The following is a 13658-nucleotide window of genomic DNA, read 5'->3' on the forward strand; positions in this document are numbered from 1 at the left end:
CAAAAAGGATGGTTATCTAAAGCAAAGCAGATGGTAAAAGGACAAGTGTAGAAAAAGAATGATGGGGTTAGGAGAAATGTAAACAGAGAACATAGACCATTACAGCGCAGCAGAAGCCCTTCAGCCTTCAATGTCGCGCCAACCTGTGAAACCAATCTGAAGCCCATCTAACCTACACTATTCCATTTTCATCCATATGTCTATCCAATGACCATTCATATGCCTTAAAGTTGGCGAGTCTACTACTGTTGCAGGCAGGCCGTTCCACATCCCTCCTATTCTCTGAGTAAAGAAACTACCTCTGACATCTGTCCTATATCTATCACCCCTCAATATAAAGCTATGTCCTCTTATGCTAGCCATCGCAATCCGAGGAAAAAGGCTCTCCCTGTCCACCCTATCTAACCTTCTGATTATCTTATACGTCTCTTCTCAAGTCACTTCTCAACCTTCTTTTCTCTAACGAAAACAGCCTCAGTTCCCTCAGCCTTTCCTCATAGGACCTTCCTTCCATACCAGGCAACATCTTAGTAAATCTCCTCTGAACCCTTTCCAAAGCTTCCACATCCTTTCTATAATGCAGTGACCAGAACTGTACGCAATAAGCAATGACAGAATTATTACATAGACCTGGTGTCCAACTGAAAATGAGATCTGTAATTGTGATCTGAAATTGTTAACTGCATGTCAAGTTTGGAAGGATATAAAGTGCTGAATTGAAAACCTAGGAGCAGTTTCTAAAACTTCTGATGAAGTTGAGATCAGTCTGATTTGTGTTTATTCATGAAATTATTTTTAAATCCTGTTGATAAAAATTTTATAACAAAATATTTGGTATAAAAACTAAATTTATTATAAACAATGATATTGATTCCAAGAATCTGAAAGTAATCTTGAGCACTCAATTGGAATAACATAATTCTTTGCTGTTTTACTTACTTAATTTTACAGTATGCAAGGACATTATTTATTACATCGAGTATTCTCTCTATTTTATTTATACTTTTGCAGTATAGACCATTTTTAGGATTCTGTGAATCACAGTTTATTGAATTTATATTCCAATAATATCCACCTGTTATGTTACAAACTGCAAGAAAAATATCATCCCGTGTTTCCTGTCACTATGTTACAACAATCTTCATTATATATTGCAGTGCAATTTTCACATTGGTCCAATTTCTTGCATAATATGAGAGATGCATTATCTTACAATCTGAATGTCAAAGAGCTTGCATCAACTTTTTAAAGGTCTATCCTTATTGTATTACTTCCCACGTCATCTCTACCAGACAGTGAAACAGTTTCTCCTTATAATTTATTTAACACACTCATAAATCCAACTCTGTCAATTTTCCTCTTAATCCTTTGTACTCTTAACATTAACAATATAGTGTCTTTAGTCCCTTTGTGAAAGTGCAGTACCTCATCGCTGTTGTTACTCTGGCAAATGTCTGCTATACCCTATCCATGCCTCCTTTGATGCTGTTCAGAATTCATCATCATAAGGAGGCCGAACTAGAAAAACAGGGATTGCCAGTTATTAAAAAAACTCACCTATTTCTCTTTGATTTTTCAGTGTGATATAGTTACACAAATCAACAGCTGCACATTTAAGCTGTTTTGTGTTAGGATAGTAGAAGAAGTAAAAGAAATAAATGAACTGAGGCCTACCTACAATGTGTGGGATTTTCTTCACTTTATATCTTTCAGGCATGGGGACGATTTTCAGGCCAAATTGCATTTGTGACATAGGTGTTCCTTGTGGCATAATCATAGTGAACCATTCAATTAAGGTCAGCAAGAGGGAGATGAATGAAAAACCCAACTGCAGGGCGCACAGGAATAATCTGTTAGCAAACCCACTGTGAGGTGCTGCATAGTTAGATATAAAGTGTGAAAATGCCATAAAATTGAGGAAGAGTCACTAGACTTCAGAGAATTAAGATAAAAGTAACGTCCAGAGCTATTGGGACTGTCAGCATTGATGGGCAATTGCCTGTTTTGGCATTGTAGCTTCATCACAGTACCATGGTCAACAAGCTCCAATGCTCCTCTGGTGTACTGAGCTGAGACCATCTCTGTGTGACTTTCTGCATTCCTGTCACAAAGTAAGACCTGCACACATTCTTACCATGCATAATTAAATGCTATCTACCCTTTCAAACACCACGTGAAACTTGCTACCAGAAAAATCTTCAGAGTGCAAGAACATATCAATGTCCTGCATTCAATACATCTCAGTTCAATTTTCCACATCCTCATCCCGACCTCAAGGGCTGCTACCACAGGAGCAGGTAGCTTCTTTTCAGTTGAGAATGTGGTGCTGGAAAAGCATAGAAGGTCAGGCAGCATCCGAGGAGTAGGAAAATCGACGTTTCAGGCAAAAGCCCTTCATCACGAATGACACCCGAAACGTTGATTTTCCTGCTCCTCCGGTGCTGCCCGACCTATTGTGCTTTTCCAGCACTACACTCTCGACTCTAATCTCCAACATCTGCAGTCCTCACTTTTGCTTAGTTTCTTTCCAGTGTTAAAATTGAATGCAGATCAGAACTAATTGTGCCCCCTCGCCATGCTGTTCCAATACAGCTACAACAGCGTGCAGGTACAACATGCGATCAAGTAGGCAAATGGTATATTACCATCATTGCAAGAAGAATTGATTCCAGGAGCAGAGATGACTTGCTGTAATTGTACAGGGCTTTCGTGAGACCTCCATACCTGGAATATTGTACGCAGTTTTGGTCTCCTTATCTGAGGACGCTCTTACTATCGAGGGAGTACAGTAAAAGTTCACCAAACTAACTCCTGAGATGACAGGGTTGATGTATGAGAAGTGGTTAAATCAATTCGGATTATATTCACTGCATTTCAGAAGAATAAGGGAAGATCTTATAAAAACCTAGAAAATTCTAACAGCACAGACAAGGCGATTGCAGAAAAGATGTTCCTGGTGATCGCAGAGTACAGAAGCAGGGGTCACAGTGTAGGAATGCAGGTAGACCATTTAGAATGAGATGAGGAGAAATGTCTTTACCCTGACAGTGGTGAGCCTGTGGAATTCATCACCATGGAAAGCATTTGAGACCAAAACATTGTACAATTTCAAGAAGGTGCTGGATATTTATGGTATTTTGTGCTAAAGGGGTCAAATGATATGGGGGAAGAAGCAGAAATGAGCCATTGAGTTGGATGATCCACCATGATCATAATGAATGGAGGAGCAGATTCAAAGCACTGAATGGCCTACTCCTGTTCCTGTTTTCTATATCTCTGGAAATGTGGAAAATTGTCCATCTTTGTCCTATCCTCAAAAAGCAAAACAAATCCAAATCAGGCAATAACTGCCCTACCGGTCTATTCTCAGTCATCAGCAAAGTGAGTTAGGGTGTCTCCAGCAAAACCTATTGAACAATAATCTTCTCACTGATTGTGTTCTGCAAGGTCCTTCGGCTCCTCACCTCATTGAAGCCTTAGTCCAAACTTTGACAAAAGAGCTGAACTAATATGGGGAGGTGAGGGTGCCTGTCCTTTAAATCAAGGCACCTTTTGACCAAGTGTTGTGTTCAGTTGAGTTCACAAAACTTGAGTCATAGGAATCTGGAGGAAAACATCCCATTAGTTGGAGTCATACCTATCACAAAAGAAAGATGTTTCTGGTTGTTGGAAGATCAATCATCTCAACCACAAGACATGACTGCAGGAGTTCTTTAGTCATGATTTGGAGATGCCACAACCACCTGATGAAGGAGCGGCGCTCCGAATGCCAGTGTGCTTCCAATTAAACCTGTTGGACTATAGCCTGGTGTTGTGTGATTTTTAACGGAGTTCTTGAGGGTATTTATGTTTTCTAATCAACCTGTTAAGAGATGTAAATGCACACCTCTGGAACAGTTGAGACTTGAAGCCAGGCTTCCTGACTCAGAAGTAGAGACACCACCACAAAGCCACAGGGTCGTTAGTTCTTCAGGGTAGTGTTCAAGATCCAGCCAATTTAGCTCCTTCTTCAATGACCTTTCTTCCATCATATTGTCAGCGGTGAGAATATTTGTCAATACATGTTGTTCGCATGTAACGTGTCTCATCAACGCGAATTGACTATTACACGATGGCAAATTGTGGGTGCTGTTTGGATAATGAGGAATTTCTACTGAGAGTTATAGCAGTTTCCTACAGTGATCTTCTACAATGCGATTTTTTTTTTCATTGTTCAGGTTTTGCAGTTCTTCCGAATTTCTTAATGCATTTGACATTCAGTAGTCCTTGTTTGTGGCTCACTTCCTCTTATGTGTCAAAAAGAAAATACCATTGGAATTCCAAAAATGTCCATCAACCTGTAGCCACACCTCACAGTGACCACAAGGATTGGGAGCAGAATTAGGGCATTTAACCCATTGAGTTTGCTCTGACATTCAGTGAGATCATGGCTAATATGATAATCTTCTACTCCACTTTCCTGCATTTCCCCATACCTTTTGATTTCCTTACTGATTAAAAGTCTGCCTCCCTCAGCCTTGAATATATCAAATACCCAGCCTCGACAGTTCTCTGCAGAAAAGAATTCCACAGAATCTCTATCCTCTAACAGAAGAAATTCCTCCTCATCTCTCTCTTAAATGTGTGACGCCTTATTCTGAGTTTATGGCCTTTGGTCTGATTCTCTATGAAGAGAAACAACATCTCTGCATCTACCTTGTCAAGTCCCCTCAGCTTCTTATATGTTTCAATAAGGACCCCTCTCACTCTTTAAAATTCCCAAGAAGTACAGATCTAATATATGAAACCGCTCCTGTAACATAATCTCTCCATACCTAGTATCAGCCCAGTGAACCTTCTGAGACAAAACTGTTCACAGCATTTCAACTGTGGTGTGACTGGTGACTTGTACATTTTTAGCTTAACTACCTTTCTTTTATATTCCATTTCTTTCAAAATAAAGGCCATCATTTCAATTTCCTTTCCTATTATCCAGTGAACTTGGATGCCAGCTTTTCACTATTCATGGATAAGTACTTCGAAATCAAAATAGGATCATGCCGTAAGGTCAAATGAAGTAGGGATTGATAGGAAGGGTGAGCGGAGTAACAAATTAAAAATATTATATATGAATGCACGAAGTTTTAAATAAGGTAGATGAGCTTGAGGCTCATTTGGAAATTGGCAGTTACGATGTGGGTATAACTGAGACATGGCTTCAAGTGGACAGGGCCTGGGAAATGAATATTCAAGGCTATACGTGCTATCGTAAGGACAGACTGACTGGCAGAGGGGTGGGGTGGTAAGGAATGATGTTCAATCCCTTGCGCAGGGGGGACCTAGAATCAGGGGATGTAGAGTCAGTATGGATAGAGCTAAGAAATTCTAAGGGTAGAAAGACCCTAATGGGAGTTATCTACAAGCCCCAAGCAGTAGCCTGGATGTAGTGTTTAAGTTGAATAAGGAGCTGAAATTGGCCTGTCGCATACAGTTGTTATGGGGGATTTCAACATGCAGGTAGACTGGGAGAATCAGGATGGTACTGTACACCAAGAAAGGGAGTTTGTGGAGTACCTCCAAGATGGATTCTTAGAACAGCCTGTGCTGGAGTCTACCAGGAAGAAGGCAATTCTGGATCTGATGTTGTTCAGGATTTGATCAGGGACCTCGAAGTAAAGGAGCCATTAGGAGGTAGTGACCACAATACAATAAGCTTTACTCTGCAGTTTGAAAGAGAGAGTGTAGAATCGGAAGTGACAATATTTCAGTTGTATAAGGGGAACTATGGAGCTGGCCAAAGTTCAATGGTGCAATATCCTAGCAGGGATGGCAGTGGAACAACAATGGCAGGTATTTCTGGGTATAATGCAGAAGATGCAGGATCAGTTCATTCCAAAAAGGAAGAAAGTTCCTAAGGGGAGGCAGGGATGGCCGTGGCTGATGAGGGAAGTTAAGGACCATATAAAGACCAAAGAGAAAAAGTATAACATAGCAAAGATGAGTGGGAAATCGGAGGACTGGGAAGCTTTTAAATAACAACAGAGGATAACTAAAAATGAAATATGCAAAGAAAAAAAAGGTACGAAGGTAAACTGACCAAAAATATAAAGGAGGATAGTAAAGGCTTTTTTAGGTATGTGAAAAGAAAAAAAATGGTTAAGACTAAAATTGGGCCCTTGAAGACAGAAATGGGTGAATTTATTACAGGGAGCAAAGAAATGGCAAAGAGTTGAATTGGTACTTTAGATCTGTTTTCACTGGGGAAGACACGAGCAATCTCCCAGATGTAATAGTGGCTGAAGGACCTGAACTGAAGGGAATTTATATTAGGCAGGAAATGGTGTTGGAGAGACTGTTAGGTCTGAAGGCTGATAAGTCCCCGGGAACTGATGGTCTGTATCCCAGGGTACTGAAGGAGGTGGCTCTAGAAATCGTGGCTGCATTGGTGATCATTTTCCAATGTTCTATAGATTCAGGATCAGTTCCTGCAGATTGGAGGGTGGCTAATGTTGTCCCACTTTTTAAGAAAGGAAGGAGAGAGAAAACAGAGAATTATAGACCAGTTAGTCTGACCTCCGTGGTGGGAAAGATGCTGGAGTCAATTATAAAGGACGAAATTACAACACATCTGGATAGCAGTAACAGGATAGGTCAGAGTCAGCGTGGATTTATGAAGGGGAAATCATGCTTGACTAATCTTCAGGATTTTTTTGAGGATGTAACTCAGAAGATGGACAAGGGAGATCCAGTAGATGTAGTATACCTGGACTTTCAGAAAGCTTTTGATAAAGTCCCACATAGGAGGTCAGTAAGCAAAATTAGGGCACATGCTATTAGGGGCAAAATACTGACATGGACTGAAAATTGGTTGGCTGACAGGAAACAAAGAGTAGTGATAAACGGCTCCCTTTCAGAATGGCAAGCGGTTACCAGTGGTGTGCCGCAGGGATCAGTGCTGGGACCGCAGCTTTTTACAATATATATTAATGATATAGATGAAGGTATTAAAAGTAATATTAGCAAATTTGCTGATGACACAAAGCTGGGTGGCAGGGTGAAATGTGAGGAGGATGTTAGGAGAACACAGTGTGACCTGGACAGGATGCATGGTAGATGCAGTTTAATGTGGATAAATGTGTGGTTATCCATTTTGGTAGCAAGAACAAGAAGGCAGATTACTACCTAAATGGAGTCAAATTAGATAAAGGGGCAGTACAACGAGATCTAGGTGTTCTTGTACATCAGTCAATGAAAGCATGCAGGTACAGCAGGCAGTGAAGGATGCTAATAGCATGCTGATCTTCATAACAAGAGGAATTGAGTATAGAAGCAAAGAGGTCCTTCTGCAGCTGTACGAGGCAGGAAGCATGTTTCTGCTGATGGGTGAGTCCCGAACCAGAGGACACAGTTTAAAAATAAGGGGTAGGCCACTTAGAACAGAGCTGAGGAGAAACTTCTTCACCCAGAGAGTGGTGGGTGTATGGAATGTTCTGCCCCAGAAGGCTGTGGAGGCCAAGTCTCTGGATACTTTCAATGAAGATTTGGATAGAGCTCGTAAGGATAGTGGAATCAAGGGTAATGGAGATAAGGCAAGAACTGGATACTGATTGAGGATGATCAGCCATGATCATAATGAATGGTGGTGCTGACTCGAAGGGCAGAATGGCCTACTCCTGCACCTATTGTCTATTGTCTCTCACTCTGTTCCACAGATTTCTGCAGTCCTTTTCTATTTATTTAATATTCAGCTCTTATGTTCTTCCTGGCAAAATGCACAACCTCACAACCACACATTTTATTTACTAAGTTTTTGTCCGTATACCTAACCTGTTTATGTCCTTGTGTCATGCTCATCCCACTGCACCAGATCTGGTCAAAACAGAACACCCATTTATACTATAACCATATTAAGGGCTTATGCCCGAATCAACGGTTCTCCTTCTCCTCGGATACTGCCTGACCTGCTGTGCTTTTCCAGCATCACACTCTAAACCATATCATGGGGTCTATATTGATGACAAAAATCATAGATAAGAAGAAAAAAGTAAAAATGGAGACAGAGTTCATCTGAGTTCTATTGCATTACATTCCAAGTGTGCTCTACAAAGAGTATGATCATTATAGCCAGAATCCCTACAATGCTGAAAAAGGCCATTTGGCCCATTGGTCTGTACTGACCCTCTGAACAGCATCCTACCCAGATCTGGACTGCTACCCTCTACCTGTAACCCTATGTTTACCATAGCTAGCCAACAACATGACAATTTAGTATGGCCAATCCATCTATTCAGCACATATTTGGATGGTGTGAGGCAACTGGAACACCTGAAGGTCCCACACAGGGACAATATGCAAACTCCACACAGACTATCACACAAGGCTGGAATTGATGCTGTGAAGCAGTAGTGCTAATCTCTGAGCTACTGTGCCACCCACCACCTGTATGCTCTTCTTCAAGGCACTCATTGTCCTGACTCAAACCTCTACTGGCTTTCCTTGTGTGTCACTGGATCACAATCCTTGATCTTCCTTCCTAACAACATTGTGGGTTAACCTTTACCACATGGACCTTGATCCTTTTCAAACCAGTATTTTTCTGGAAGACCTCATCTTTTAATTCCATCACTTCAGGAACATTTTAGATTGTTCTGCAATGCATCTGCTTCATAGCAACAGTAGATTATATAAAAATAGTTCAATTGCAAGGGTCCCTGATTTATGAATGTTCGACTTACAAATGCTTGTACTTACAAGTACATTCTTTTAAAGAGTGTAATTTTAAAAACCTGACACAGAACATTGCTTGTACTTGCGAATGGCTCCTATATATTGTCCTGCAATGATTTCTGACTTGTTTACAAATTGACTTGCAAACAGGCTCAAGAACAGAGCCTGTTCACAGCCCAGGGACTACCTGAATATCATTGAAATAACTGAAGTACAAATATAGCATAAAATTATTAATGAAATTTTTTGCTGATTTGCTCTAATGCATGCAACTAAATCCTTCTTCCTATGGCACAATGCAGTCCTACAACCAACTGAATAACACAACACAAAAATGAATTTTTTTTTGTTCCTGTGCTGCATGCAAAATCAACCTCTTTCAAACTAAGTGGTGTATTCAATATTGGTTTCCATATTGATCAGGATCTTTATTTCATTCAGTCAGAGTGTAGGGGTCACTGGCCGAACAACATTGATTGCCCATGCCTAACTGCCCTTGAGAAAGTGATGGTGAACAGCCTTCTTGAATGGCTGTAGTCTATTTGGAGTGTGTACACCCACAATGTTGTTAGGGAGGAAATTCAAGGATTATGATCCAATGACACACAAGGAAAACCAGTATAGGTCCAAATCAGGATGATGAGTGCCTTAAAGAAGAACTTGCAAGTGGTGGTGTTCCCATATTTCTGTTACCTTTGATCTTCTGAATGGTATTGGTCATGGGTTCGGAAGGTCCTCAGGAGTCTTGGTGAATTTCTGCAATATACCTTGCAGATGATACATACTGCTACTACTGAGCATTGGTAGTTTGAGGGAGTGACTTTATAGATCATAGCCATCAAACTGGCTGTTTTATCATGGATGATGTCAAGCTTGTTGAATTTTGCTGAAACTGCATTCAGTTAGGGAAGCAAATAATATGTGATACTCTTGACTTGTCTGTGTAGATGGTGGATAAACCTTGTGACATCAGGAAGTGTATTTTTCTAAGCTCTGATCTGCTCTTGTATCCACAATACTTATATTGTGGATACTTATATTGCTTGCATAGTTCAGTTTCCCATCAATAGTAAAGCCCCCAGAATATAGATAGTGGAGTTTCAATGATGGTAATGCCATTGAATGTCAAGGGATGATAATTAGATTATCTCTTGTTGGAGATGATCATTGCCTGGCACTTGTGTGGTACGGATGTTATTTGTGACTTATGGTCCTCATTTTGTGAAGATTCCAGTCAGAATAACCTAACTGTTAATTTCCTCGATGAGAATGGATGAATTGGTGCCCCTTTTTATTCACCTGCATCCTCAATTGGTTGTAACAGGGTTAATTTAGAAAAGATTACTTGAGATTACCTTTCTGCCAGGCCCAAATTAACTTAAATTTTAAAAGAAGTCAATTTAACTAGGCTGTCTTTAATCAATATAAAGAAATAATTTATTAATTACTAAATATAAAAATAATTAAGTGCACATACACACAGATTACAAATGAGATGAGTCCAAAAAGTTAAAAGTTCGAAGAATAATATGCATATAGATCAGTCTCTGAAATGTTCATGAAGAGTCGATAATTGAACATTGTGGCCATTGAAGTGAAGGTGATTGGTAAAATTGACATGAGAAGATGAAAGAAGTCATTCTTTCGAAACTCTTGGTTTTGTAGGCTGATTCTTTTACTTTGCAGCACTCACAGTTAAAGAAGGTCTTTGCTTACAACACAGGGCTAACTAGTGAAATGTTCTTCAACTGTGACCTTCACAACCTGCTAATGCTCGAATCCAAGTAAGTTCACATGTGAATGTTTAGTTCCATTAGTCTCAGCACAGTAGAATTGCAACTGGCTTTTTGAAATTTTTTTTGTATATTGTAAGAGGGAAAAACAGAAGTGTCTGGACATTTTCTAATCACACTCTTCAGAGGTGTTATCACACAGCCCTGGAGCAGGTAGGACTTGAACCCATGCCTCACTGACATAGAGACTCTCCCACTGCACCACAAAGGCCTCAAGATATCATTTTCACATGACAGTAGAAATAGTCTGCTCGCTCATTGTCTTGTGTTAAATGTTTCCTTGTTTGAAGATTCTGTAACAATTTGCATGTCTGACGTTCCAAAGCTTCCATTCAGGACTTGCACAGTCACTAAATTTAAATTGATAGTTTTCCTAATGCAGCTTTTCCTTTAAAAATAAGGTATTTTGGAATAAAAAGTAAAAACCATCCATACTTGGGATTGTCCATTGTCACATACTTCTCAGCCCAAACCTGGATATTGATCAGGTTTTGCTGTATTTGAACAAGGGCTGCTTCAGTCTCTAAGCAGTTTTGAACGGTGCTGAACATTATGCACTAATCAGTAAACATCCCCAAGGTATGATGAAGGGAACATCATTAGATGTTTGAGCCTTGAACACTAACCTGAGAAATCATTCAGACAAGTCATGGAGCTTAGGTGGCCTCCAAAAATTGCAACCAATTCCCTTGTGTTATCATTGATTCCAACTAGTGGAGGGTTTTTTTCCTGATTCCAGTTGACTGTAGATTTACTAGGTTCCTTAATGCCACACTTGGTAAAATGCAAACATGACGTCACCGCACCCCTGTAATCCAGCTCTCTTGTCCATTCTTAAACCAAAGCTGCAATGATGTCAGTAGCTGAGTGGTTATAGCAGAACCCAGTTTCAGCATCAGCCAGTAGGATATTGCTGATCGAGTTCTGCTTGACAGCACTGTGAGTGACACCTTCCACCATTTTACGGATGATCAGGTGAAGACTGGCGGGGCAGGAATTGACCAAGTTCTGGATTGATCCTATACTTTTTGTGGACAGGACACACCTGGGCAATTTTCCACATTGTCAGATAGATTGCCAATGTTGTGTATTGTGTTGTATATTTTCCTAATGATGTATCTGAACCAAAAATAGAATACACACTTCTGCTAACTTACAAAAGAAAGCAAAAGAAAAACAAACAAAGTATAGTGTTTGCATGAGAGAAAAGACAATCAGATCCAACTGCACTTCCCAACCATTTAATGATGCAACCTTGTGACAATATTCACTATGCCATCCCTTGAAAAGAGGAAAAACAAATGCTTTGTGGCTGATTCAGAAAACACTTTAGAAAATGGTTCACTGACTTCCTCAGGCAATCTAACATGACCAAAGAAACTGTAAAAAAAAATGACTCATCACAATCATTACTAACTAACAGCACATCTTCTATGACTGGAAATACCTTTTTCTATCAAGAACTTGTCAAGCTCTCCTATTAAGGGTTATAGTGACTCCATACTCGACACATGTCACAACCATCTGTTCCAGATGGCAATGGCTCTGAGTGAAAATAAATACTTCCTGACATCTAATTTTGTCTATGGATTTTAAAGGCATGAACATTAGTCCTTCCATTGCTAATATTTCAAGTAAGTAATATAACCATATTATCTCCAGTCACTTTAGCTTTAAAACCTCAATTGTATCTCCTATTAGAATATGCACAATAATACACTACCAATTTTAGTTGATCTTGATAGCTACAGGTTCTAAGATCTGGAATCTCTGTTTCCCTGCACTGAACATTTTCCATCATTCATAGCCTTCACCATAATTAGTGACAATGTTCCATCAACTCTATGCGTACTTCAAATGACTCAGTACTATCAACTGAAATGTCCACATTTGGATAAGCCAGATTTTTTTTCTTGGTAAATTTATTGGTAAATTAACGTTGTTGTAATATTTAATCCCTGCTTGACCTTGAGATGGGTTTGTGGCACTATGGGCTAGATTTGTATCTTCAAACGGAGATGGGAATGAGAGTGCAAACATGACACTTTGTTTTGTTTTTCAGGGCAGAGGCAATTAGTAATTGTAGAATCATTGAGTTCTATAGTACAGAAGAAGGCCATTCAGCCCATCATGTCTATACTAGCTCCTGAAAGAGCTACCCAGCTAGCCCATTCTTCAGCTTGATCTCCACAGCCTTCTAAATTCATCACTTTGAAACATATCAAGCTCCCTTTTATGATGTCCTATGGAATCCACCCAGCACTCTCTTAGGCAGCAATTCCTAACAACTCTGAGCAAAGATCTCACTTTAGATTAGATTACTTACAGTGTGGAAACAGGCCCTTCGGCTCAACAAGTCCACACCGACCCGCTGAAGCGGAACCCACCCAGACCCATTCCCCTACACCTAACACTATGGGCAATTTAGCATGGCAAATTCACCTAACCTGCACATTTTTTTTTGGACTGTGGGAGGAAACCAGAGCACTCGGAGGAAACCCACGCAGAACGGGGAGAATGTGCAAACTCCACACAGTCAGTCGCCTGAGGCGGGAATTGAACCTGGGTCTCCGGCACTGTGAGGCAGCAGTGCTAACTACTGTGCAACCGTGCCGCCCCAGACCTCTAGCTGTTTTGTTGACAATTTTAAAATTGTGACTCATCAGTATTGACAGACCAACTATTGGAAACAGAATATCCTTCTCTTCTCTGTCAAAATTGATTAAGATAACCTTTGAAACTTTTCTGCCCCAAGGAGAATAAGTTAAATTTCTCTAATGCTTCCTTGCATTTAAAATCATTTATTTCTGGTATCATTCTAATAAATCTCCTCTGCACTCTGTCCAAGATTTTAACATCCTTCCTTAAATAAGATGCCCAGAACTGAACACAATACTCCAAATGTGGTCTGACTAATGATTTGCTTGCTTTTATACACTGTGCCTTTATGCATAAACCCAAAGATGCTGTAAGCCTTCTTAACAATTGTTTCAACTTGCCTAGCGACCTTCAGAGAATTATGCACTTGAACCTCAAGGTCCCTCTGCTTTCATACTATCCTCAAAGTTGTGCTATTGAGCCTCTGTTGTCTCTCCATGTCTCTTCTACCAAAATGCATTCTCCACATTTCTCAGCAGTTGAATTCATCTGGCAGGTGTC

The 13658-nt window shown here is 40.1% G+C and overlaps 1 protein-coding gene across 3 annotated transcripts in view; it reads left to right on the plus strand.

Annotated features, from left to right (window-relative positions):
- LOC122551728 (rho GTPase-activating protein 15-like) overlaps positions 1–13658 on the plus strand; it is a 737256-nt gene that overhangs the window by 616652 nt on the left and 106946 nt on the right. The window contains exon 14 of one of the 3 annotated variants that reach the window (XM_043694098.1): positions 12201–12229. The exons of the other annotated variants lie outside the window; for them this stretch is intronic. Within the exon in view, the coding sequence (XP_043550033.1) occupies positions 12201–12214 (14 nt within the window). The 3' untranslated portion in view covers positions 12215–12229. Of the gene's footprint in view, positions 1–12200; positions 12230–13658 lie in introns of those variants that run through there. 3 annotated transcript variants of the gene reach the window in all.

Source organism: Chiloscyllium plagiosum, chromosome 7 (genome assembly GCF_004010195.1).
Source record: "Chiloscyllium plagiosum isolate BGI_BamShark_2017 chromosome 7, ASM401019v2, whole genome shotgun sequence".
In the NCBI taxonomy this organism is placed as follows: domain Eukaryota; kingdom Metazoa; phylum Chordata; class Chondrichthyes; order Orectolobiformes; family Hemiscylliidae; genus Chiloscyllium; species Chiloscyllium plagiosum.